General features: G+C 38.9%; 1 protein-coding gene and 1 long non-coding RNA gene across 4 annotated transcripts in view; one reads left to right on the forward strand and one right to left on the reverse strand.

Moving 5' to 3' along the window:
* Positions 1-9,591, forward strand: part of LOC139761991 (uncharacterized) — a 78,448-nt gene extending 68,857 nt beyond the window's left edge. For both annotated transcript variants that reach the window (XR_011715658.1, XR_011715657.1), the window contains exons 2-3: positions 5,246-5,444; positions 6,508-9,591. This is a non-coding gene — a long non-coding RNA (uncharacterized lncRNA). The remainder of the gene's footprint in view (positions 1-5,245; positions 5,445-6,507) is intronic.
* LOC139761990 (colorectal mutant cancer protein) overlaps positions 2,300-25,000 on the reverse strand; it is a 245,792-nt gene continuing 223,091 nt past the window's right edge. The window contains exons 15-16 of one of the 2 annotated variants that reach the window (XM_071686769.1): positions 18,368-18,416; positions 2,300-6,599 (exon numbers count right to left, since the gene is read on the reverse strand). In XM_071686769.1, the coding sequence (XP_071542870.1) occupies positions 18,369-18,416 (48 nt within the window). In that variant the 3' untranslated portion in view covers positions 2,300-6,599; position 18,368. The remainder of the gene's footprint in view (positions 6,600-18,367; positions 18,417-25,000) is intronic. The other variant, XM_071686767.1, reaches the window with a different exon arrangement.

A 25,000-nucleotide genomic window follows, 5' to 3' on the forward strand; every position in this document is an offset into this window, starting at 1 on the left:
TTGCGTGTGTGGATGTATGTATATACATGTGTATGGGGGTGGGTTGGGCCATTTCTTTCGTCTGTTTCCTTGCTCTACCTCGCAAACGCGGGAGACAGCGACAAAGCAAAAAAAAAAAAAATATATATATATATATATATATATATATATATATATCCCTGGGGATAGGGGAGAAAGAATACTTTCCACGTATTCCCTGCGTGTCGCAGAAGGCGACTAAAAGGGGAGGGAGCGGGTGGCAGGAAATCCTCCCTCTCGTTTTTTTTTAATTTTCCCAAAGAAGGAACAGAGAAGGGGGCCAGGTGAGGATATTCCCCCTAAGGCCCAGTCCTCTGTTCTTCACGCTACCTCGCTAACGCGGGAGATGGCGAATAGTATGGAAAAAAAAAAAAAAATATATATATATATATATATATATATATATATATATATATATATATATATATATATATATATGTGTGTGTGAGGCGGTTTGATCGAGTAAGTTATGAAAGGGTAAGAGAGATGTGTGATAATAAAAAGAGTGTGGTTGAGAGAGCAGAAGAGGGTGTTTTGAAATGGTTTGGTCACATGGCGAGAATGAGTGAGGAAAGATTGACCAAGAGGATATATGTGTGTGAGGTGGAGGGAACGAGAAGTGGGAGACCAAATTGGAGGTGGAAAGATGAAATGAAAAGATTTTGAGTGATCAGGGCCTGAACATGCAGGAGGGTGAAAGGCGTGCAAGGAATAGAGTGAATTGGAACGATGTGGTATACCGGGGTCGATGTGCCGTTAATGGATTGAACCAGGGCATGTGAAGCGTCTAGGGTAAACCATGGAAAGTTCTGTGGGGCTTGGATGTGGAAAGGGAGCTGTTGTTTCGGTGCATTATTACATGACTGCTAGAGACCGAGTGTGAACGAATGGGGCCTTTGTTGTCTTTTCCTAGCGCTACCTCGCTCACATGAGGAGGGAGGGGGTTGTTATTCCATGTGTGGCGAGGTGGCGATGGGAATGAATAAAGGCAGACAGTATGAATTATGTACATGTGTATATATGTATATGTCTGTGTGTGTATATATATATGTATACATTGAGATGTATAGGTATGTATATATGCGTGTGTGGACGTGTATGTATATACATGTGTATGTGGGTGGGTTGGGCCATTCTTTCATCTGTTTCCTTGCGCTACCTCGCTAACGCGGGAGACAGCGACAAAGCAAAATAATAAATTAAAAAATAAATACATATATATATAAGATTTTTTTAGATTTCTTTCAGGGAAAGAAATCTAAAAATCTTTCAAATTATGAGACAAGAAATTAACCCTCTACTTATCCCTGTCCCTACATGCCTCCCTCGCATACACCATTCCACATATTGTTCCACCAATTCTCTCCCTCTTCTACTCTGTTTCCCCAGTTATTGGTCTTACTCTCACACTGACCCCTTTAATCATACTATCACACACTCTCCTTGTAAACTGTCTCTCTTGCATTCCTTTCACAGGTCCAAACCCTCTCAAAGCATTATGTTTTACCCATTCTACCACACTACAATTCATTCCCTTTGCATTCCCTGCTATACCTAATCTCTCATACACCCCCTTGTTTCTTTCTTTGTTCCATCTAATCACGTTACTCTCAAATTGCTCATTTCCAACGCCTGGATTCTTGACCACTGTGACTTGTTCCATATCCATGTTTCAGCTGCATAGGTCAGGGTCAGGAGGACTATGCTGCCCTCTTAATTCTTTCTAGACTTCCATACTTACACCTCAATCCTTCATTATTTGATTAAGGTACCATATCATCTGCCCAGTATTGCTCTCTCCCTTATCTCGCCTTCCATGTCACCAAATTTCCATGATTCTAAAGAAAGAAATAGAAATGAGGCAACAAAATTCACTCACTGTAAATGCTTTGACCCATTGGAACCAAGATTCACAATATACAGGTAAATTTAGGAGCAAGAAAAACTACATTCATAATGATACGGAAACCCATAAACTACACAGTATTCATACAGTATAATATAGAAGTTAGCGTTTTCTGAGTTGAAACTTATACATGTTTTCCATAAGTTCTCAGGCAGGCTGGTTAAATAAACCTTGTGAATCCCTTGCATATGATAATCATGGGATGGAACTCCACAGAATTTGGATGACAATTTCTTAAATATGAGTTGCTTAAATTTCAGTCTACTAGTTTCAGTGTAATTTTCCAAAAATGTAACCACAAGTTTGATGAAATCATAAATTTCTACAATACCAATATGATTTACATATTTTCAGTAAAATGCTTTTGGGTATAAATTTATATAGTTTCACCTGTATTGGACAATTTTATAATTTATCACTTGATAACAAAGTTTGGCATAAGGAATAAAGTGCAGGGTTATCAGAGCTGATATATGAACACCAAATGTGAGTTCTCTATCATTTCCTCAGTGTGATTCCATGTTTATATGGTGCTGAGCAGGCTAACATATCTACAAAGACTATAAAAGGTAAAATAGAAGGACTAAGTCATATAAAGTATATGTGAAAGAGGAGATGGTCTTAATATCATATCAGTACTTCACCATAGGAGCACAGGAGCATAATCCATAACAGTGGAGAAAGTGAGTTCAGTTATACATGTGCAAGCAAGTAATGGCATATAATACTCAGTTAATGCTTGCCTAGAATATGCAGTACATATAAAAGTTATCATGGAGTAACTTCCTGTCATGAGAATAAGTAAATAATTTTTAGAGTTGGCTCATCTTTATATGTTGCAAAATATCATCATATGCTTTGTACCTGACAACCAGAAGTATAGCTTACTGAGATAAAGTTTGCTAGCCAGACAATTACAGTGTTAAGTCTTCAGTGTTCTACTACAGGTGATATCACAGATGCAGTGTATATAGTCAACAATGGTTTCTATTCTCTCTACAGTTCTCAGCTCTTCAGTATTGTATCATAATCCTACTACAAATTAAATTTCAGTAAAAAAAAAAAATCTGCTTATGCAGTACAGATGATGATTTATCTGTAGTGGAAGAAATTCAGATGCACGTTTGTGACATGCATTTTGGCCACAGTGCTAATTTTAGCACTTTGCAAATGAATTTGAAAGTCCATGACATTTTGATCACATATTGGTATTACTAATTAACCACTGAATTTTATGTATTTCTTTTCAAGCCATCCTGATTTTGAAATAAAAAAAAATTGCCTATGAATAAAGCAGCTTCAAGATCTTATTTTGTTCTACAAGAGGCCACTACATCATTGTAATGCAGTAGACACATTAATATTATGGTGTATTTAAGAACAATAATTAGGCCTATTAAAAAAATTGCTTGTTTCTAGGTATCCAAATGAAATATTTCAGTTTGTCACTGACCATACAAATCTTACAATTATGCTGTGAAATCATTGGAAAACAGTTACTTTATGAAACATCATAAAGAAAACTATTTTCCAGATTGATATACAAAATATGACTATCATTATTCCTGAAGTAAGGAATGCAGCAGATGCTGTGCACTAACCCTGCCTTCTGGACAGAATCTCATAGATTCAGGAAGGTGAGAGGATAATACCCCTACTTTTTGTGAGCAATGATTCAGAAACATGCAATTTTTTCAGTGGACCTTAATATAAGCCTACAGAAGCCCAGTTACTAATCTGATGCACATTCTAGAATATACAGCATTTAGCAACATCACATAATGCCAGAGGGAAGTACAGCTAACTTTGAAATGCTCAGCATTTTCATGAGAGTATTGTGTAGAGACTCAGAGGCTGATATTTTCACATCTTTATATCTCACTGATATCTATAGCAAATTGTATGTTAAGAATATGCCATTGTTCATTTCTGATATCCTCTGTGGCAAAAATCTCTGTTGATTCTTTCTTGCATAATCCAGATATGTGCTTTTGTGTAACATATGCAAAGGACAAATGTAGGAGAGATGACTTGGTATGTGCAAGTCTCAGATTGTAGACTTTGTGGCCATTACCAGATGGGTTTTTAGGAATGGATCATGTATCAGGAAGTAATGATCTATGAGATATCTCAGGAAAATCAGCCTGTAAATAACAAATGAATAATGATGTAAACCTTATGATACTGCATTAAAAAACAATAAAAAAACTCTGGTTCCTTAAGCAGTAGAATCTGCAAGTTAGCTTTGTTATGGAGTAGCATTTCCTGTTTTATGGTGAAACTTCATTAATTCATGCTAACAGTATTTCTCATGAGTTTATGAACTCTTATTTTGCACTGTGCTAAATGAGTTAATGAGTAAAACATATCAAGAAATGTAGCCAGCTTAATGCTTACTGTTGTACTTAATTTCATAATTTGAGAACAAAAGGTCAACAGTTTACTAAGTAATTATACCTTGTTCATGTAAGTTAATGAAGTTCTGTCATATCTTCTACCAAAGGTTCTAAAGATATTAATGTGGGATTCCAGACTGAACTCTGAGACTCTCATTCCTATTTTATAGTTGTTATCATTCACTAACCTAAACGATTTAAAGGGACTAACATAAATTCTTTCTGCAGAATCTGATGTCCATTCAAGAAAATACAATAGTATACATACCAAGTTTGCAAAAAAGATCAAATTGCTATCTTACTTGGGACTAAGTCAGTGTGTAGGTTTCATTTCTGGGTTGCAAGAACTTTGTACTTCACAGATTTCTTGATTTATGCATTTGGACTAGTTTAGCACTCATCTCATGTCGATCATTATTTTCAGTGATTATTTCCTACTGCATAAAATTGCTCGAAAAACATAATTTCCTTAATTTCAGTCATTGATCGGGTAGGCATAATCAAAATCATCTTTTCAAAACACAGTGACATATGCAAATACTGTTGGGCTCTCTTCACTTCCAACATCTTCAAAACTCAGATATATTTTTAAAATCGCTTTCCTATCCACTTGTTTCACAGCCAGGTGTACCTCAGCTGAACTCAAGATTTACCCAGTAATGTAGGCACATCTTGGATTCAGAGGACATTTTTGTAGATTCTGAATTATACCTTTCTAAAATATAGTGGCATATAAAGTAAAATCTGTAACACAGGGAACATCTAATGTTAATTTTCTTGATCACTTTAACACTCAAGATATTAAAGTCCTCTTTCACATTAACCCTCTCAGTATAACTGTCCTTGTTTAAGGCAAGTTTAGTAAGGTGCTGTTGTCCTTGATTGAAACACATGCTTTAACACCACAATTCCCTGCCCACTGCAGGATGGCCATAGAGGCAACCCGAACAAACGAAGTCACTGGAGCTGCCTGAAGGCCTCGGTAACCCATTAGTAACCCTGATGGGTGGTTGTGAGCCTTTTCTTGGAACTCGCAGCATCTGTGAAATCCACCACTGCTCATAGCACCCAGTGCCATGACCCTGCCACACCCATGCCACCCTTACTTAGGGTTAGCCAATCTGGTAAGTAACGTGAGTTTTCCTAAAGTACAATCAGGTAACTCTTTATTCATAAGGAAAACAATTTTGATAGTTTTTTCTGCCAGATCACATGAATAGGAGTGGTTAAGTCTTAATTCATAATTAGGTTCTGTAATTTTGGGGCATCTTTTCAGAAACTGAAGAAAAGGGATATTTTGCTATTTTTCATTTTTAGTGTGTGTACTGGGAGACCGAAAAAATCACGTGAGCATGGAAAGAGTTAAGAAACATAGTTCATTCTTACCTGCTATGCAATATTTCCAACAGTTGTACCCAATCTTATTTTCTCTAACCCTTCCCATTTCTCACAGTTGCTGAATATGGTACAACTGTATTTGTCATTTCAATTGTGTTCTCTTGTAAAAGTTTTTGTAGTATTTAGTCATGTGATTTCCCTGATTCGGTATTCCTGAGGAACGTGCCAACATAGCAATGGTCTTTCCAATGCATTATTCGCGAAAGACAGTGTGATCTCCCCAAAACTTGAATCAGAAACAATGAAGACCATCTTTACGAAAAATGTAGACTATATATGAGACCGTTAGTAATTTCTGATTTCCAGTCTTTCTTACCTTTCTGTAATTTGAAGATGGCAAAAGGTAAAAATTTGCTTGGGGTATCTTTTCTTCCGTAATCTCACTTTCAGCAATCATAAACATTGCTCATATCTTGAATGTCTGCAGATCATGACCATCTCCCATCCAGTTGAAACTTACAATCAAAACAGATTTCAAGGGACAATTTTCAATTACTGTCTTACATCAATATAAATTTTCTATAAATTAAATAAGATCTTAAAGTATCTGTACTACTGTACACATATTGTACATTTGTGTGTGGCTTTCAGTCATATAAGTAACCTTCTTACATTCAGATTCATGTAATTACTTGAATAAAGGATTGTGAATAACATTACAGTAAAGCTCTAAATTTTCTTGCCTGAAAAACCTACATGGCTAAGTAGAAAGTTACTTTAAGAGCAAACTTTCCCTTTTCAACGGTATAGATAATGATCAAATAAGCTGTAACTATTTTCCTTCCTCAGAGAGATGTCTCGCTGGCAGTTGAAATCATCTGTGTCTGCCTGGAACCTGTGCTGTCCTCCAACGAGGAGATCTTCTGCTTCAGAATACGAACCTGAAAGAAAAAGGTATGAACCATGAATCACATAAAAAACTTCTTTTGTAAATTTTTCTAAAAGAGAATCTTGTATATGTTTTAAGCTGTTATGTCTTTCAGAATTGCTTTTGAATCATGAGTTACTTTACTGTAACCCATACATAACTCCTTGTATAAAAGTTCATTTCCCTAGTGTATATATAATTTCACCAGTCTTAGAAAATGAGCTTGATCAAATTTAATGTTGAAATTTTGCTAATCATACCAAAGGCTTAAAAACTAAAAGATAAGGCCTTTCTTGCTGTGAGTAGTATTCATCCATATTTCCCATGAAAAACAACTCACAACTTCACCTTTATAGGTGCATACACCAGATGATAAGACTTCTTGAACATACACACAATTAACTTTTTTCTAATTATGACTTACTTGGCACAGGCAAAACATGCCCCAATCAAAGACCATCTTTAATGAAATAAATAAAAGATAAAATGAGAAGAAATAAGTATGAATTAATCAGGGCTCTGCAGGAGTGTTTCTAGACCCAACTCTTAAAGGTAGACAGGTTCAACAAAGAAGGACAAACAAAAGGAAGAGGAAAATTCCAAAGCTTAGCTGTTTGAGGAAAGAAGGAGGTATCATAAAGGTCAATTCGTAAGTAGCCAGTCTTTATACAGTAACTGTGAGACACAGCAACCAGACACATGCATCCAAGGCTTGGGAGCAGGAACATGGCCAGACAGCCCATGAGAACAGTGGCCAAAATAATGCCATTAAAAAAGTCATAAAGCAGCAACATTGTGGTATACAGATAGGGATGGTTGAAGAGAAGTGATGCTAGGAAAATTAATAAGGTGGAAGGTTTTTGATTTCACCATGGTTTAGAGGTGGGGGAAGAGCCACTACTGATGTAAGAGCAGTATTCCATAATAAGATGTATAAAACCGCAGAGATGGTTGGAATAGAAAGAAAAATGAAAAAGTGGCCATTTGATTTGTTTATAGATGTGGCGGTGAGGCAGGTAGATGCAAGTCTTAGAGAGAAAAGCAAATGTGTAGTCTGTAGGGGATGAGAGGACCTGGGAAGTCAATCAGTTGTTGTTTGCTGATGATGCAGCACTGGTAACAGATTCAAGTGAGAAACCACTGAAGTTAATGATTGAATTTGGAAGAATGTGTGAAATGAGGAAGTTATGAAAAAATGTGAATAAAGTAAGGTTATTAGATTTAGCAGGGATGAGGGACAGGTTAGCTAGGGTACTAGTATGAACAGAGAAAAATTGGAGGAAGTGGAATGTTTTAGATACCTAGGGTTGAACATGGCAGTGGCTGAAACTAAATAAGCAGAAATGAGTACTCCCATGGGTTGGGGTTATACTTTCTGGGAGCACTGAATAATGTGCAGATAGAGATCATTATCTAGAAGGGCAAAATGGGTATGTTTGAAAGTATAGCAATCTCAAAAATATTATATGGATGCAAGGCAAGGACTAAAGGGGAGAATGTGCAGAAGAGGAATGCAAGGGATTGCATGAATTGGAACACTGTGGTACATGGGTCAACATGCTATCAATGGACTGAACCAGGACATGTGAAGCAGCAGGGACAAATCATAGAAAGGTCTGTTGGGCCTGGTTGTAGATGAGGAGCTGCAGTTTCGGTGCATTACACATGACAGTTGGAAATTGGACATGAGCAAATGTGGCCTTTCTTCATCTGTTCCTAGCTCTACTTCACTAAAACGGACAATGACAATCAGGAATGAAAAAAGATATGAAATAGCTCCTCACAAGAAAATTATTGTAGCACCTATACAACACCATAAGGTTCTGGGAACCAGACTTAATGATGATTATATGGAGAATCTGGGATAGCGTAGATATGGTTAAGTCCCACATGTTAATGCTACTGCTTTGAAATTGAAAACAGAGAAATGAATGTCTTTTAGATAGAGATAGAGGGAGACATTGCACTTTAGCACTATTGAATTAATTTAAGTTACTGCTTCCCCATTCTGAGATGCTGCACAGGTCCAAACTGAGAGAGAAAACATGTTCAGGATGAAAATAGAACAAGTATTAAAGGAAAAGAGAGAGAAAACATGTTCAGGATGAAAATAAAACAAGTATTGAAGGAAAAGAGAGAGAAAACATGTTCAGGATGAAAATAGAACAAATATTAAAGGAAAAGAGAGAAAGTGTTGAAATATGAAAAGTGTAATCATCAGCATATGAGTGAATAGGGTTAAAAGTAGAAGAGAGATCATATACTGGAAGAAGAGAGAGAATAAGTGGTATGACAGAACCTTGGAGAAGACAGTTGTTGATAGGAAACAAGAGGGAAGTCACAACATCAATATAAACTTCAGTGGAATGGCCAGAAAGGAAACTGTGCATCAGGAAACATCAAAAAGGGGAAATACTAAAAGAAGGGAGTTTAGAAAGCAAAGATATCAAGGACTATGAAAAATATTTTCACTAAAATTCCGGAGAGAGGAGGACCAGAGATGAAACCCATAGAAGAGGTCACTAGTGGACCTAGAAAAGTGATTGGGATTCTCAGTGTTAAAACGAATTTGCGGAAACTTTCAAAAGACTTTGGAGATAGCAGATGTTTGAGCAACAGGGCAATAATTAGAGGGGCTAAAGCAGTCATCTTTCACGCAGATGGGTTGCACTAAGGCTTGCTTCTAAGTGAAGGGAAAAGTCAGCAAAATTGATGAACAAGAATTAGAGCTAGCTCAAAGGCATTTCCTTTAGGACTCAAGGATGTATCCCATCTAGGCCATACATCTTGCCCACCTGGAGCTGGAAGAGTATTTAGAAGATCCTGTACAAGGAAAATGCAGATAGCATAGGTTCAGTTGGAAGATATGAAGGTAAATGATAAGAATCAAAACAGAGGAGGTCAAAAATAAGAGCAGCCTTATTAGTTTGAGAGTTAGCTACAGGTAGATCGTGTTGGAAGAGAGAAGGAAAGGATGAATTACATAAGTTATTGGAAGTAATTTTGGTTGAGGACCAAAAAGGTTTGTCTGGAGTTGTCACATCAGCACACTTTCTTTTTATAAAGGTGTACTTGATTCTATGAAGAACAGCTCTGCAGCTGATCTAATAGTCAAGAATATCTTGTCAAATCACTATTAACTCTGTGTTGCACTAAACCATTAGAACTATATATTACTTCATATACAATTTTATCCCTGGGGATAGGGGAGAAAGAATACTTCCCACGTATTCCCTGCGTGTCGTAGAAGGCGACTAAAAGGGGAGGGAGCGGGGGTCTGGAAATCCTCCCCTCTCAATTTTTTTTAATTTTCCAAAAGAAGGAACAGAGAAGGGGGCCAGGTGAGGATATTCCCTCAGTGGCCCAGTTCTCTGTTCTTAACGCTACCTCGCTAACGCAGGAAATGGCGAATAGTTTGAAAAAAAAAAAAAATACAATACTGATCACTGAATGCTATATCTTGCATAAAAGTATAAAGTCTTTGACCCTCTGAATGAATAAATCAAAATACAACATAAGACAAAGAAGTCTTGGTCTGTGGTACAGTGCAGTGCAGTACTTCATCCCATATCATACGACATGGGAACTAAAACATTCCAGAAACTAGCTGTTTTGATCATCAACAGTCCATCAGCTTGTTGAGATATTTAATACCCGTATTTTTTTTTGCTACTGATGCTCACTTCCAACTTGTATTTGCTAAGAACTGCATCAGATTTACTATAAAAAACTATAAATATATTGGCAAAAATCAATTTCAGGCCTGTATGTCACGTTCCAGAATAATTATCTCAGCCATTTTGTTTGGGGACTGAAAGCTTGTGCATGAAATGGAATACTAATTGTTTAAAATAAGCCATGATATAGTGTGTGGTGCTCTGGTTTCAGTACATTATACACAATCTGAGTGATGATTTATCCTACAGCCCATGCTCATTAAGCAGAAACAGCTAAGGCCATAATCAGGACCATCCCATACAGGAGGGTGAGAGGTGTGCAAGGAGTAGAGTGAATTGGAATGATGTGGTATATCAGGATCGATGTGCTGTCAATGAACTGAACCAGAGCATGTGAAACGTCTGGGTAAACCATGGAAAGGTCTGTGGGGCCTGGATGTGGATGGAGAGCTGTGGTTTTGGTGCATTACAAATGACAGCTAGGGACCGAGTGTGAACAAACTTGGCCTTTTTTGTCTGTTTTCCTGGCACTGCCTCGCTGAAGCAGAGGCAACACCAGGAATGGATGAAGACAAGGAAGTATGAGTATGTACGTGTGTATATATATGCCTGTGTACGTGTACATATATGTGTGTATATGTTGATACGTATATGTATATAAGCAGGAAACGGCAATCAGTATAGTAAATATATACATATATATTCCCACGTATTCCCTGCATTTCGTAAAAGGCAACTAAAACGGGAGGAAGCAGGGGCTGGAAATCCTACCCTCCAGTTCTTACTTTTACAAAACAGGGAACAGAGAAGGGGGCAAAGTGAGGATTTTCTCTCTAAGGCTCAGTCCTCTGATCTCAATGCTACCTTGCTGGTGCAGGAAACAGCGAATGTGTATTAAAAATATATATATATATATTGAGGACAATGTGTGGTGTGAGGTGGTTTGATCGAGTAAGTAATGTAAGGGTACGAGAGATGTGTGGAAATAAAAGGAGCATGGTTGAGAGAGCAGAAGAGGGTGTTTTGAAATGGTTTGGGCACATGGAGAGAATGAGTGAGGAGAGATTGACCAAGAGGATATATGCGTCGGAGGTGGAGGGAACGAGGAGAAGTGGGAGACCAAATTGGAGGTGGAAAGATGGAGTGAAAAAGATTTTGAGTGATCGGGGCCTGAACATGCAGGAGGGTGAAAGGCGGGCAAGGAATAGAGTGAATTGGATCGATGTGGTATACCGGGGTCGACGTGCTATCAGTGGATTGAATCAGGGCATATGAAGCGTCTTGGGTAAACCATGGAAAGTTCTGTGGGGCCTGGATGTGGAAAGGGAGCTGTGGTTTCGGGCATTACTGCATGACAGCTAGAGACTGAGTGTGAACCAATGGGGCCTTTGTTGTCTTTTCCTAGCGCTACCTCGCACACATGAGGGGGGAGGGGGATGTTATTCCATGTGTGGCGAGGTGGCAATGGGAATGAATAAAGGCAGACAGTGTGAATGGTGTGCATGTGTATATATGTATGGGTCTGTGTGTGTATATATATGTGTACATTGAGATGTATGGGTTTGAGATGTATGGGTATGTATTTTTGCATGTGTGGACGTGTATGTATATACATATGTATGGGGGTGGGCTAGGCCATTTCTTTCGTCTGTTACCTTGCGCTACCTCGCAAACGCGGGAGACAGCAACAAAGCAAAATAAATAAATAAATAATATATATAGATGCTCTGTGGAAGTTATTAAAAATATATGGTGTGGGATGTAAGTTGTTAGAAGCAGTGAAAAGTTTTTATCAAGGATGTAAGGCATGTGTATGTGTAGGAAGAGAGGAAAGTGATTGGTTCTCGGTGAATGTTGGTTTGTGGCAGGGTTGCGTGACGTCCCCATGGTTGTTTAATTTGTTTATGGATGGGGTTGTTAGGGAGGTGAATGCAAGAGTTTTGGAAAGAGGGGCAAGTATGCAGTCTGTTGTGGATGAGAGAGCTTGGGAAGTAAGTCAGCTGTTGCTCGCTGATGGTACAGCGCTGGTGGCTGATTTAGGTAAGAAACTGCAGAAGCTGGTGACTGAGTTTGGTAAAGTGTGTGAAAGAAGAAAGCTGAGAGTAAATGTGAATAAGAGCAAGGTTATTAGGTGCAGTAGGGTTGAGGGACAAGTCAATTGGGAGGTAAGTTTGAATGGAGAAAAACTGGAGGAAGTGAAGTGTTTTAGATATCTGGGAGTGGATTTGGCAGTGGATGGAACCATGGAAGCGGAAGTGAATCACAGGGTGGGGGAGGAGGCGAAAGTTCTGGGAGCGTTGAAAAATGTCTGGAAGTTGAGAACGTTATCTTGCAAAGCAAAAATGGGTATGTTTGAACGAATAGTGGTTCCAACAATGTTATATGGTTGCGAGGCGTGGCCTATAGATAGAGTTGTGCGTAGGAGGGTGGATGTGCTGGAAATGAGATGTTTAAGGACAATATGTGGTGTGAGATGGTTTGATTGAGTAAGTAATGAAAGGGTAAGAGAGATGTGTGGTAATAAAAAGAGTGCTCATCCTCCTCGAAGGCTCAGATTGGGGTGTCTAAATGTGTGTGGATGTAACCAAGATGAGAAAAAAGGAGAGATAGGTCGTATGCTTATGTTTATTATTCTTTTTATGTATTTTTTATCCCTGGGGATAGGGGAGAAAGAATACTTCCCATGTATTCCCTGTGTGTCGTAGAAGGTGACTAAAAGGGAAGGGAGCGGGGGGCTGGAAATCCTCCCCTCTCATTTTTTTTTTTTTTTAATTTTCCAAAAGACGGAACAGAGAAGGGGGCCAGGTGAGGATATTCCCTCAAAGGCCCAGTCCTCTGTTCTTGTTGTCTACCTCGCTAATGCGGGAAATGGTGAATAGTATGAAAAGTATGAAAGGTAGTATGTTTGAGGGAAGGAACCTGGATGTTTTGGCTCTGAGTGAAACGAAGCTCAAGGGTAAAGCGGATGGAACCATGGAAGCGGAAGTGAATCATAGGGTGGGGGAGGGAGCGAAAATTCTGGGAACCTTGAAGAATGTGTGGAAGTCGAGAACATTATCTCGGAAAGCTAAAATGGGTATGTTTGAAGGAATAGCGGTTCCAACAATGTTGCATGGTTGCAAGGCGTGGGCTACGGATAGAGTTGTGCGCAGGAGGGTGGATGTGCTGGAAATGAGATGTTTGAGGACAATATGTGGTGTGAGGTGGTTTGATCGCGTAAGTAATGTAAGGGTAAGACAGATGTGGGGAAATATAAAGAGTGTGGTTGAGAGAGCAGAAGAGGGTGTTTTGAAATGGTTTGGTCACATGGAGAGAATGAGAGAGGAAAGATTGACATAGAGGATACATGTGTCAGAGGTGGAGGGAACGAGGAGAAGTGGGAGACCAAATTGGAGGTAGAAAGATGGAGTGAAAAAGATTTTGAGTGATCGGGGCCTGAACATGCAGGAGGGTGAAAGGCGTGCAAGGAATAGAGTGAATTGGAACGACGTGGTATACCGGGGTTGACGTGCTGTCAATGGATTGAACCAGGGCATGTGAAGCGTCTGGGGTAAACCATGGAAAGTTGTGTGGGGCCTGGATGTGGAAAGGGAGCTGTGGTTTCGGTGCATTATTACATGACAGCTAGAGACTGAGTGCGAACGAATGTGGCCTTTGTTGTCTTTTCCTCACGCTACCTCATGCACATGTGGGGGAGGGGGTTGTCATTTCATGTGTGGCGAGGTGGCGACGGGAATAAATAAGTGCAGACAGTATGAATTATGTACATGTGTATATATGCATACTTTCCCCTCTTTCCAAGACTCTTGCATTCGCCTCCCCAACAGCTCCATCCATGGGCAAATTGAACAACCATGGAGACACCACGCACCCCTGCCGCAAACCAATATTCAATGAGAAAGAACCACTTTCCTCTTTTCCTACACGTACACATGCCTTATATATATATATATATATATATATATATATATATATATATATCCCTGGGGATAGGGGAGCAAGAATACTTCCCACGTATTCCCTGCGTGTCGTAGAAGGCGACTAAAAGGGGAGGGAGCGGGGGGCTGGAAATCCTCCCCTCTTGTTTTTTTTTTTAATTTTCCAAAAGAAGGAACAGAGAATTGGGCCAGGTGAGGGTAGTCCCTCAAAGGCTCAGTCCTCTGTTCTTAACGCTACCTCGCTAATGCGGGAAATGGCGAATAGTTTGAAAGAAAGAAAGAAATATATATATATATATATATATATATATATATATATGTTGAGATGTATAGGTATGTATATGTGCAGTGTGTGGGCGTTTCTGTATATACATGTGTATGTGGTTGGGTTGGGCCGTTCTTTTGTCTGTTTCCTTGCGCTACTTCACTAACACGGGAGACAGCGTCAAAGTATAATAAAAATATAAAATACAATATATATTATTATTATCCTTAGTCGCTGTCTCCCTTGTCAGCGAAGTAGCACAAGGAAACAGATGAAAGAATGGCCAAACCCACCCATATACACATGTATATACATAAATGCCCTCACATGCACATGTGGTTGTGAGGCAAGCTCTATAGATAGGGTTGTGTGGAGGAGGGTGGATGTGTTGGAAATGAGATGTTTGAGGTGGTTTGATCGAGTAAGTAATGAAAGGGTAAGAGAGATGTGTGGTAATAAAAAGAGTGTGGTAGAGACCAGAAGAGAGTGTACTGAAATGGTTTGGTCACATGGAGAGAGTGAGTGACGAAAGATTGACAAAGAAGATATGTGTCAGAGGTAGATGGGACAAGGAGAAGTGGGAGACCAAATTGGAGGAGGAAGGATGGAGAGAAAAAGATTTTGAGCAATCGGGGCCTGAACATACAGGAGGGTGAAAGGCATATAAGTAATAGAGTGAATTGGAACGACGTGGTATACCAGGGTTGACGTGCTGTCAATGGATTGAACAAGGGCATAAACCCCTCTGAGCACAGACATTCACAAGATAACTTCCACTGTCCTTTATCCCATGCACTTCCCATTTACCAACTATCTCACCAAGTTCATCATATCCTATCTTTCACATACGTATCACCCATTACAATCAACTTTTTCTCCTTCTCAAACCCATTTATACAGTCATTTAAATTTCTCCAGACTGCTTCATTTCATCCTTACCTAGCATACTTAATGTGCAGAGGCACATATACATATACCCATGCTTACCTCACAATTCCAATCTTTCTTTTCACCCAAATTATTCTTGATCCTTTCCATCCATGCTCCATAACACCTTCCCATACTCTCGGTGAAAGCATAATTGCACATCCTTCTTTCCCTCTTCCCTGATCCCTTTCATTCATTCTTGTCCATACTACTCTTTCCTACATGCCTTCCCACAATTTGCATTCACCATTTCCATTTTCACTCCATACACCCTGCCGAAGGATGTGTGTTTCACCAGTTCCCAGCACATTCAAACTATAGTTTAAATTTCTCCACAAGTTCTCTTCTTTTACTCTCACCAGTCATCCCATTGACATTCAGAGCCATCACCCTCAATCGCTCATCTCTTTTACTCCTCGGCATAACAAATGGACTAAAGCTCTGCTTCTTAGCCTTTAGTACCTCACTCTTGACAGGACATTGGCAAAGGGCAACTCCACCATAGTGTTTCCAAGAGGCAGCATGGCACTCGGAGTCTAAAAAGACTAAAGCTGCTGTACACCTGAAGTGTTTGTTTTAAAAACTATTGCCCTGATGGAGTTAAGGGGGTTCCACCCCTGAGGATGTACTAACAAAGCTACCATAAGGAAGCAACAAAAGCAGGCATGTACATCTGAAATAATTCCATGATCATCTATATATACTCATTGTCTCTTGTGATCTGTGGTAGAATGTTATGCATGATATTTTCTCAGTTTTGTTGGAGGTCTCTTTGCCAAACCTAAGGCAAATCGTAGGAGCAAACACCAACTGGGAGTTTAAATGATGGGAGAAACCAGTAAAGTGTCTTATGATGCTTGGAGCAGTAATATCATAATCTTTCATATGATTAGCTAACTAATTAGTCAGAGAACACAGTCTTGAAAGGATCACAGTCACTTCCAAAACAGTATAGGATGAGACTTCCATGAGGTATCCACTGTCTTCTGAATAGTATAAAGAAAGAAGCAAGCTCCGAAACCTTAATAAGCATCCATCATAAAATAAAGCTAAGAATCGTGAGCTTCATTTACACCATGGATATGAGGAAATCTTTTTTGAACCATTGACATAATGCTCATAACTGGAATCATACACAACCTGGTATTAAACCTAATGCAGTAATTAAATAAGTTGGCTGGAACAGTATCAAATAATGTATGATTGCCAGAAAAATCTACTTGTTGATAAGAGACCACAATGGATCATTTTCATTTTCAAAAAATGATTTAAGGAGCAAATAGAACTATGAGAAATATCAAGACTCCCCTTTTGGAAAGAAAAGCACAAAACCTTCCGAAATTCTGATGCATCAAAACATAATAGCAGGTATTCCTTAGATCTTTGGATACTGTCCATCAAGTGTGAGTAATGGTGTTAATATATGTCCACATAGATTCCATTATGAAAGATTAGCATTCTATGTATCTATTTAAGATAGAACTACTGTAGATCTGAGCCAAATTTCTTTCTTTGGAACCACAAGTATATAAATGAAAAATTTTAATTGTTCATTATTTCCATTATCACATCTCTCCTCGTATTATCCAAACTTAAAAACTTCTATGTCTTTTTTTCCATGACATCATATGAAGACTTCAATGTATAATAAACAATAAGAGATGCAGTCTTTTGAATTCTAGTCTCAGAAGACAAATGAATTTTCAGGTAATTCTGTCCTTAAATTTCACTCATCTGAAGATTTCTTGACTTTTTTGTAAACTGTTCTTAAAGTCCACTTGCATCTTTTGCAAGAACTATGTCAAGCATCAATCTTACACCTTGCAGCAAAACATTTGAGTAGGTATATCACACTAGGGTGTTTCATGAAACTCCCAAGTCAATAACAGCTGTCAAGGATAATATCAGGGGGATGCATAGACTTTAAGGACTTTAGGTTACATGAGAAATTTTTTAATGCGTCAGAATCACTGGAATTATTTCTAAACTGACTTGGATTAAGTTCTGAGAGATATATATCAGTAACCTCAACACATGGTAGACTCTGAGTCTGCATTATGTACACTTGAAACATGCCTGTTAAGCAAGACATGATCATTAAAAACATTTAATAGGTACAGCTTTACAGAGCCTTTCCCATATGGAAGAGGCTTGATTTTCCATGGAAAATAGCTTGGCAAATCACTTACCACTATGAGAGGAGTGAAGAGCCATAAATCATTGTAAAACTAAATGAATTTTCAGAAATGCAGACTTGAAAGAAACTTTGTTGCAAGAGCTAATTCCTTTACCAATACATAATGTTTATAAATGTACCTGATATATTAAGATTGCTTCATTTCAAAGGTTTCCCAAAATATCAAAAATGTTAAAGTATATCATTTTGAAATCAAAAGTAATCATGACATCTAAAGATTCTGATAAGGCTCTTGTGGCTTAACTGTATGACTTCAAAGTCTGTGAGCTGAAGAAAGCTAAGATGTAATATCAAACTTATTGCTGTTGTTCTTTCATACAATATCATTTAAATAGACTTTGATGATGAATATTTGCACTATATCTGCAAGACTTGCCGATGTCTGCCCTGAAGAAAAACAGTTAAATATCTTGCTTTTTCATATAGTAGTACAATATGTGCTGGATAACAAGAGGTATCCGCATAGAGCAGAACAAGTTTCACCTTGTTGAATCAGATGCTTACTTGATGAGAGGCTCAGAAGGGAGGTTTGGGGAAGAAATATCCAGTGCTTATTCTATAAAACAACAAATTCTCTTTCAGATTGCAGTTATTCACAATCATAAAGTCTGTATACATCTGCTGTTTCTCATAATTAACTAATCAGCATCCCAACATACAGAAATAGAGGTAATGCTTCCTTGTGTATCCAGCTAACAAAATAGGTGCATACTGTGCTACGAGCTACAACCAGAACATCATGACGGAAGAGTATGGTTAGTGAACAGACACACTAACCTTAAATCCTGAGATGTGTGGGTAGCCACAAAGCATCACAATCAGCCACCTGGAAAATTCATACCAGCAATAAATTCCTCTATAATGCCCTTGAAACAATTATCTGTTCATGATTTAAGTCCCAGCTAGAGTGGCAGATGTCCTGTAGGGAAGGGCACTAATCACTAAGTTCCATTTGACCTTAGCCTAATGAAACAATACAATTATCAGAATTGACTCTTATTCATCGAAATATCTGGAACTTTAATTGAAATTTTTCTTTGTCGTACAACTGTACAGTACATACCAAGAATTTTGGACTTTGCAGTCTCATTTCCTGAAAAGATTGGTATTCGGTAATATACCCAAGATGAAATCTCTACCCATTTCCTTTGGAAACAAACTATTTTTCTAAATGAACACATTCAGTCCACATATAAATTTTCTATTCAAAGAGGAGGAAAATAGTATGAAATGAGTCTCGCCTAGGTTCTATTAGGGTATCAGTGCTAAAGGGTACAATGAGATTTAGAGAAATTAAGGCATCGTTATCATTTAAGTGTAGTATACATTCTATATGTCTGTATCTCTGATGCCTGTTTGCTTCAGGAACTCCCTAAAGGGGGGTAGCCACAGCAAAAGAGTCTTCATAACTGGTGAACTCCAGCAATGCTTTTTAAACTTTAGTGCCTCACCTTTAAAAAGCCACTGGTGGAGGGCAACTCTAGCACAGTGTTTTTATAAGTTCCTACATAATGTTTGTACCTAATGTTCCCACCTATTACTTTTATGAAATGCTCCCACCTAATATTCCTGCCTACTACTTTAGCTAATGCTCTTGTCTATTGTTCCTAACTAACATTTCTATCAATTCCTCCTGCTAATTTACTCTTTTTTGTTTGTCTGTTTCATCAAAAATAATAATGTTATTTGCTGTTATTATTATGAAGCTCACAATGGACTCAGTACACTGCTGTCTCTGATCTGATCAGAACCAATGTCTTTGTGAATGAATTCAAATAAGTGATAACTCTAAGAATACATTATGAAGGGCAGATCTGCTGTATCATATTTCTAATACAGAGAAAAGTTTTAATTGCTTACTGAAAATCAGGACTTTATACATAGTCAATGTAATATTATGTAGCAAAGAAAAAATAAGAAAAATGTTTTAATGAATGATCCTAACTATTAGATTATTGTGAATGGTATTCTAGGCAAATTCCTATTCCCATTTTACATATATTATCAAGTGTTCTATGAAAGATAATTAACTGCATAAGAGCAGCTGATGAGTTTCAGTGCATGAAATATACAATACTGTTGTCATTCAACACCATGATAATTTTAAGAGTTTAAAGATCATATCTAACATGAAACTCAAGTTAAATTATCTATTGTTTTCCTTAGTATAACTGAGAGTCCTGTACTCGTATGGACTGTCAATAAATTATGTAAAAAAATATTTTAAAGGAAGCCTTATATATCACAATAAGTTATGTAAAAAAATATTTTAAAGGATGCCTTATATATCTATAATTGACTCGTTACCTCTTTCTTAAAAGGGTTCTGGTGTTACTACAGGACCCCTTTCCCAGGAGCTCCTGCAGTTACAAAATTGCACTTTTTTCAGTAGCAGGGAAATGATGGACTATTAGAGTGAGCTCTCTAACAAGACTATACTCACTTTTGTCAATATATGATGATGCAGCTTCACTGAAGGTGACTACTCACCCTTGGTGTAAATCTACTCGGGCAGATAGCGAAAAGCCTGATGCAGCTTCACTGAAGGTGACTACTCACCCTTGGTGTAACTCTACTCAGGCAGATAGCAAAAAGCCTTATATCTATACATACATAAGGCTTCTATGAATGTTAGTCAAATAATTCTGAAAATTCATGTCAGACATGTACACCTTTCAAATATTTAACAACTGTAATACCTTCAGGATTTGATCAATATCAGCAATACAATGCAGTTTAGAAAGGATATTTAAAGCTTGAATATTTAGATTATCTAATATAAAAGAACAACTAAACAGAATGCACTTTCATTATAACAATAAACATACCACTATACATGCTTAGGTGAACTCAAAATATTCTGGCACAGTATTTCAGCATTATCATTGTTTTACAGTTAAGGAGCTTTGAAGCATACCACTTTGCTTTCTCAAGTAACACTTTCAACATATTCTGGTACAGTACTTAAACTATATCTTAATGTTTTGAAATTAAAGATTTATTATTCTATTTACTCATTTGTGATACTTTGTCACTGTCTACCGTGTTAGCAAGGTAGTGCAAGGACACAGACGAAAGAATGGCCCAACCCACCCACATACACATGTATATACATAAACGCCCACACACACACATATACATACCTATACATTTCAACATATACATACATATACATACACAGACATATGCATACATACACATACACATATATACACATACACATGTTGCCTTCAACCATTCCTGCCGCCACCCGACCACACATGAAATAGCACCCCCCTCCCCCTGCATGCACACAAGGTAGCGCTAAGAAAAGACAACAAAGGCCACATTCGTTCACACTCGGTCTCTATCTGTCATGTGTAATGCACTGAAACCACAGCTCACTTTCTACATCCAGGCCCCACAAAACATTCCATAGTTTACCCCAGAAGCTTCACATGCCCTGGTTCAATCCATTAACAACATGTCGATCCTGGTATACCATTGTTCCAACTCACTCTATTCCTTGCAAGCCATTCACTCATATATGTTCAGGCCCCAATCGCTCAAAATCTTTTTCACTCCATCCTTCCATCTCCAATTTGGTCTCCCACTTCTCCTCGTTCCCTCCACCTCTGCCACATACATCCTCTTTGTCAATCTTTCCTCACTCATTCTCTCCATGTGACCAAACCATTTCAATACACCCTCTTCTGCTCTCTCGACCACACTCATTTTACTACCACACATCTCTTTTACCCTTTCATTACTTACTCGATCAAATCACCTCACCACATATTGACCTCAAACATCTCATTTCTAAGACATCCATCCTCCTCCACACAACCCTATCTATGGCCCATGCCTCGCAACCATATATCATTGTTGGAACCGCTGTTCCTTCAAACATACCCATTTTTGCTATCCGAGATAACGTTCTCACCTTCTACACATTCTTCAATGCTTCCAGAACCTTTGCTCCCTCCCCCACCTTAAGACTCACTTCCACTTCCATGGTTCCATCTGCTGCCAAACCCACTCCCAGATATCTAAAATACTTCACTTCCTCCAGTTTTTCTCCATTCACACTTCCCAACTAATTTGTCCCTCAACCCTACTGAACCTAATAACCTTGCTTTTATTCATACTTACTCTCAGCTTTCTTCATTCACACACTTTACCAAACTCAGTCACCAGCTCCTGCAGTTTCTCACCTGAATCAGCCACCAGTGCTGTATCATCAGCGAACAACAACTGACTCACTTCCCAAGCCCTCTCATCCACAACAGACTGCATACTTGCCCCTCTCTCCAAAACTCTTGCATTCATCTCCCTAACAACCCCATCCATAAACAAATTAAACAACCATGGAGACATCACACACCCCTGCCACAAACTGACATTCACTGAGAACCAATCTCTTTCCTCTCTCCCTATTTGTACACATGCCTTACAGCCTCATTAAAAACTTTTCACTGCATTTTAGCAACTTACCTCCCACACCATATACTCTTAATACCTTCGACAAAGCATCTCTATCAACTCTATCATATGCCTTCTCCAGATCCATAAATGCTACATACAAATCCATCAGTTTTTCTAAGTATTTCTCAAATACATTCTTCAAAGCAAACACCTGATCCACACATCCTCTACCACATCTGAAACCACACTGCTCTTCCCCTATCTGATGCTCTGTACATGCCTTCACCCTCTCAATCAATACCCTCCCATATAATTTCCCAGGAATACTCAGGAAACATATACCTCTGTTATTTGAACATTCACCTTCATCCCCTTTGCCTCTGTACAATGGCACTACACATGATTTATGCCAATCCTCAGGCACTTCACCATGAACCATACAAACACTGAAAATCCTCACCAACCAGTCAACAACAGTCACCCCCTTTTTTAATAAATTCCACAGTAGTACCATCCAAACCCACCGCCTTGCCGGCAATTTGGATATATCATTATTATTATCATTATCATTATTATTATTAATATTATTATTATTATCCCTGGGGATAGGGGAGAAAGAATACTTCCCACGTATTCCCTGCATGTCGTAGAAGGCGACTAAATGGGAAGGGAGCGGGTGGCTGGAAATCCTCCCCTCTCGTTTTTTTTTTTTTTTTTTTTTAATTTTCCAAAAGAGGGAACAGAGAAGGGGGCCAGGTGAGGATTTTCCGTCTAAGACCCAGTCCTCTGTTCTTAACGCTACCTCGCAAACGCGGGAAATGGCGAATCGTATGAAAAAAAAAAAAAATTATTATTATTATTATTATTATTACTATTATTATAATTATTTCTTTTTTTTTTTTTTTTTTGCTTTGTCGCTATCTCCCATGTTTGCGAGGTAGCGCAAGGAAACAGATGAAAGAAATGGCCCAACCCACCCCCATACACATGTATATACATACGTCCACACACGCAAATATACAATACCTACACAGCTTTCCATGGTTTACCCCAGACGCTTCACATGCCCTGATTCAATCCACTGACAGCACGTCAACCCCGGTATACCACATCGATCCAGTTCACTCTATTCCTTGCCCTCCTTTCACCCTCCTGCATGTTCAGGCCTCGATCACACAAAATCTTTTTCACTCCATCTTTCCATCTCCAATTTGGTCTCCCACTTCTCCTCGTTCCTTCCACCTCCGACACATATATCCTCTTGGTCAATCATTCCTCACTCATTCTCTCCATGTGCCCAAACCATTTCAAAACACCCTCTTCTGCTCTCTCAACCACGCTCTTCTTATTTCCACACATCTCTCTCACCCTTACGTTACTCACTCGATCAAACCACCTCACATCACACATTGTCCTCAAACATCTCATTTCCAGCACATCCATCCTCCTGCGCACAACTCTATCCATAGCCCACGCCTCGCAACCATACAACATTGTTGGAACCACTATTCCTTCAAACATACCCATTTTTGCTTTCCGAGATAATGTTCTCGACTTCCACACATTCTTCAAGGCTCCCAGGATTTTCGCCCCCTCCCCCACCCTATGATCCACTTCCGCTTCCATGGTTCCATCCGCTGCCAGATCCACTCCCAGATATCTAAAACGCTTTACTTCCTCCAGTTTTTCTCCATTCAAACTTACCTCCCAATTGACTTGACCCTCAACCCTACTGTACCTAATTACCTTGCTCTTATTCACATTTACTCTTAACTTTCTTCTTTCACACACTTTACCAAACTCAGTCACCAGCTTCTGCAATTTCTCACATGAATCAGCCACCAGCGCTGTATCATCAGCGAACAACAACTGACTCACTTCCCAAGCTCTCTCATCCCCAACAGACTTCATACTTGCCCCTCTTTCCAAAATTCTTGCATTCACCTCCCTAACAACCCCATCCATAAACAAATTAAACAACCATGGAGACATCACACACCCCTGCCGCAAACCTACATTCAGTGAGAACCAATCACTTTCCTCTCTTCCTACACGTACATATGCCTTACATCCTCGATAAAAACTTTTCACTGCTTCTAACAACTTTCCTCCCACACCATATATTCTTAATACCTTCCACAGAGCATCTCTATCAACTCTATCATATGCCTTCTCCAGATCCATAAATGCTACATACAAATCCATTTGCTTTTCTAAGTATTTCTCACATACATTCTTCAAAGCATACACCTGATCCACACATCCTCTACCACTTCTGAAACCACACTGCTCTTCCCCAATCTGATGCTCTGTACATGCCTTCACCCTCTCAATCAATACCCTCCCATATAATTTACCAGGAATACTCAACAAACTTATATCTCTGTAATTTGAGCACTCACTCTTATCCCCTTTGCCTTTGTACAAAGGCACTATGCACGCATTCCGCCAATCTTCAGGCACCTCACCATGAGTCTTTTTTTTTTTTTTTTTTTTGTCTCCCGCGTTTGCGAGGTAGCGCAAGGAAACAGACGAAAGAAATGGCCCAACCCACCCCCATACACATGTATATACATACGTCCACACACGCAAATATACATACCTACACAGCTTTCCATGGTTTACCCCAGACGCTTCACATGCCTTGATTCAATCCACTGACAGCACGTCAACCCCGGTATACCACATCGCTCCAATTCACTCTATTCCTTGCCCTCCTTTCACCCTCCTGCATGTTCAGGCCCCGATCACACAAAATCTTTTTCACCATCTTTCCACCTCCAATTTGGTCTCCCTCTTCTCCTCGTTCCCTCCACCTCCGACACATATATTCTCTTGGTCAATCTTTCCTCACTCATTCTCTCCATGTGCCCAAACCATTTCAAAACACCCTCTTCTGCTCTCTCAACCATGCTCTTTTTATTTCCACACATCTCTCTTACCCTTACGTTACTCGATCAAACCACCTCACACCACACATTGTCCTCAAACATCTCATTTCCAGCA

Source organism: Panulirus ornatus, chromosome 42 (genome assembly GCF_036320965.1).
Source record: "Panulirus ornatus isolate Po-2019 chromosome 42, ASM3632096v1, whole genome shotgun sequence".
NCBI classification, from domain to species: domain Eukaryota; kingdom Metazoa; phylum Arthropoda; class Malacostraca; order Decapoda; family Palinuridae; genus Panulirus; species Panulirus ornatus.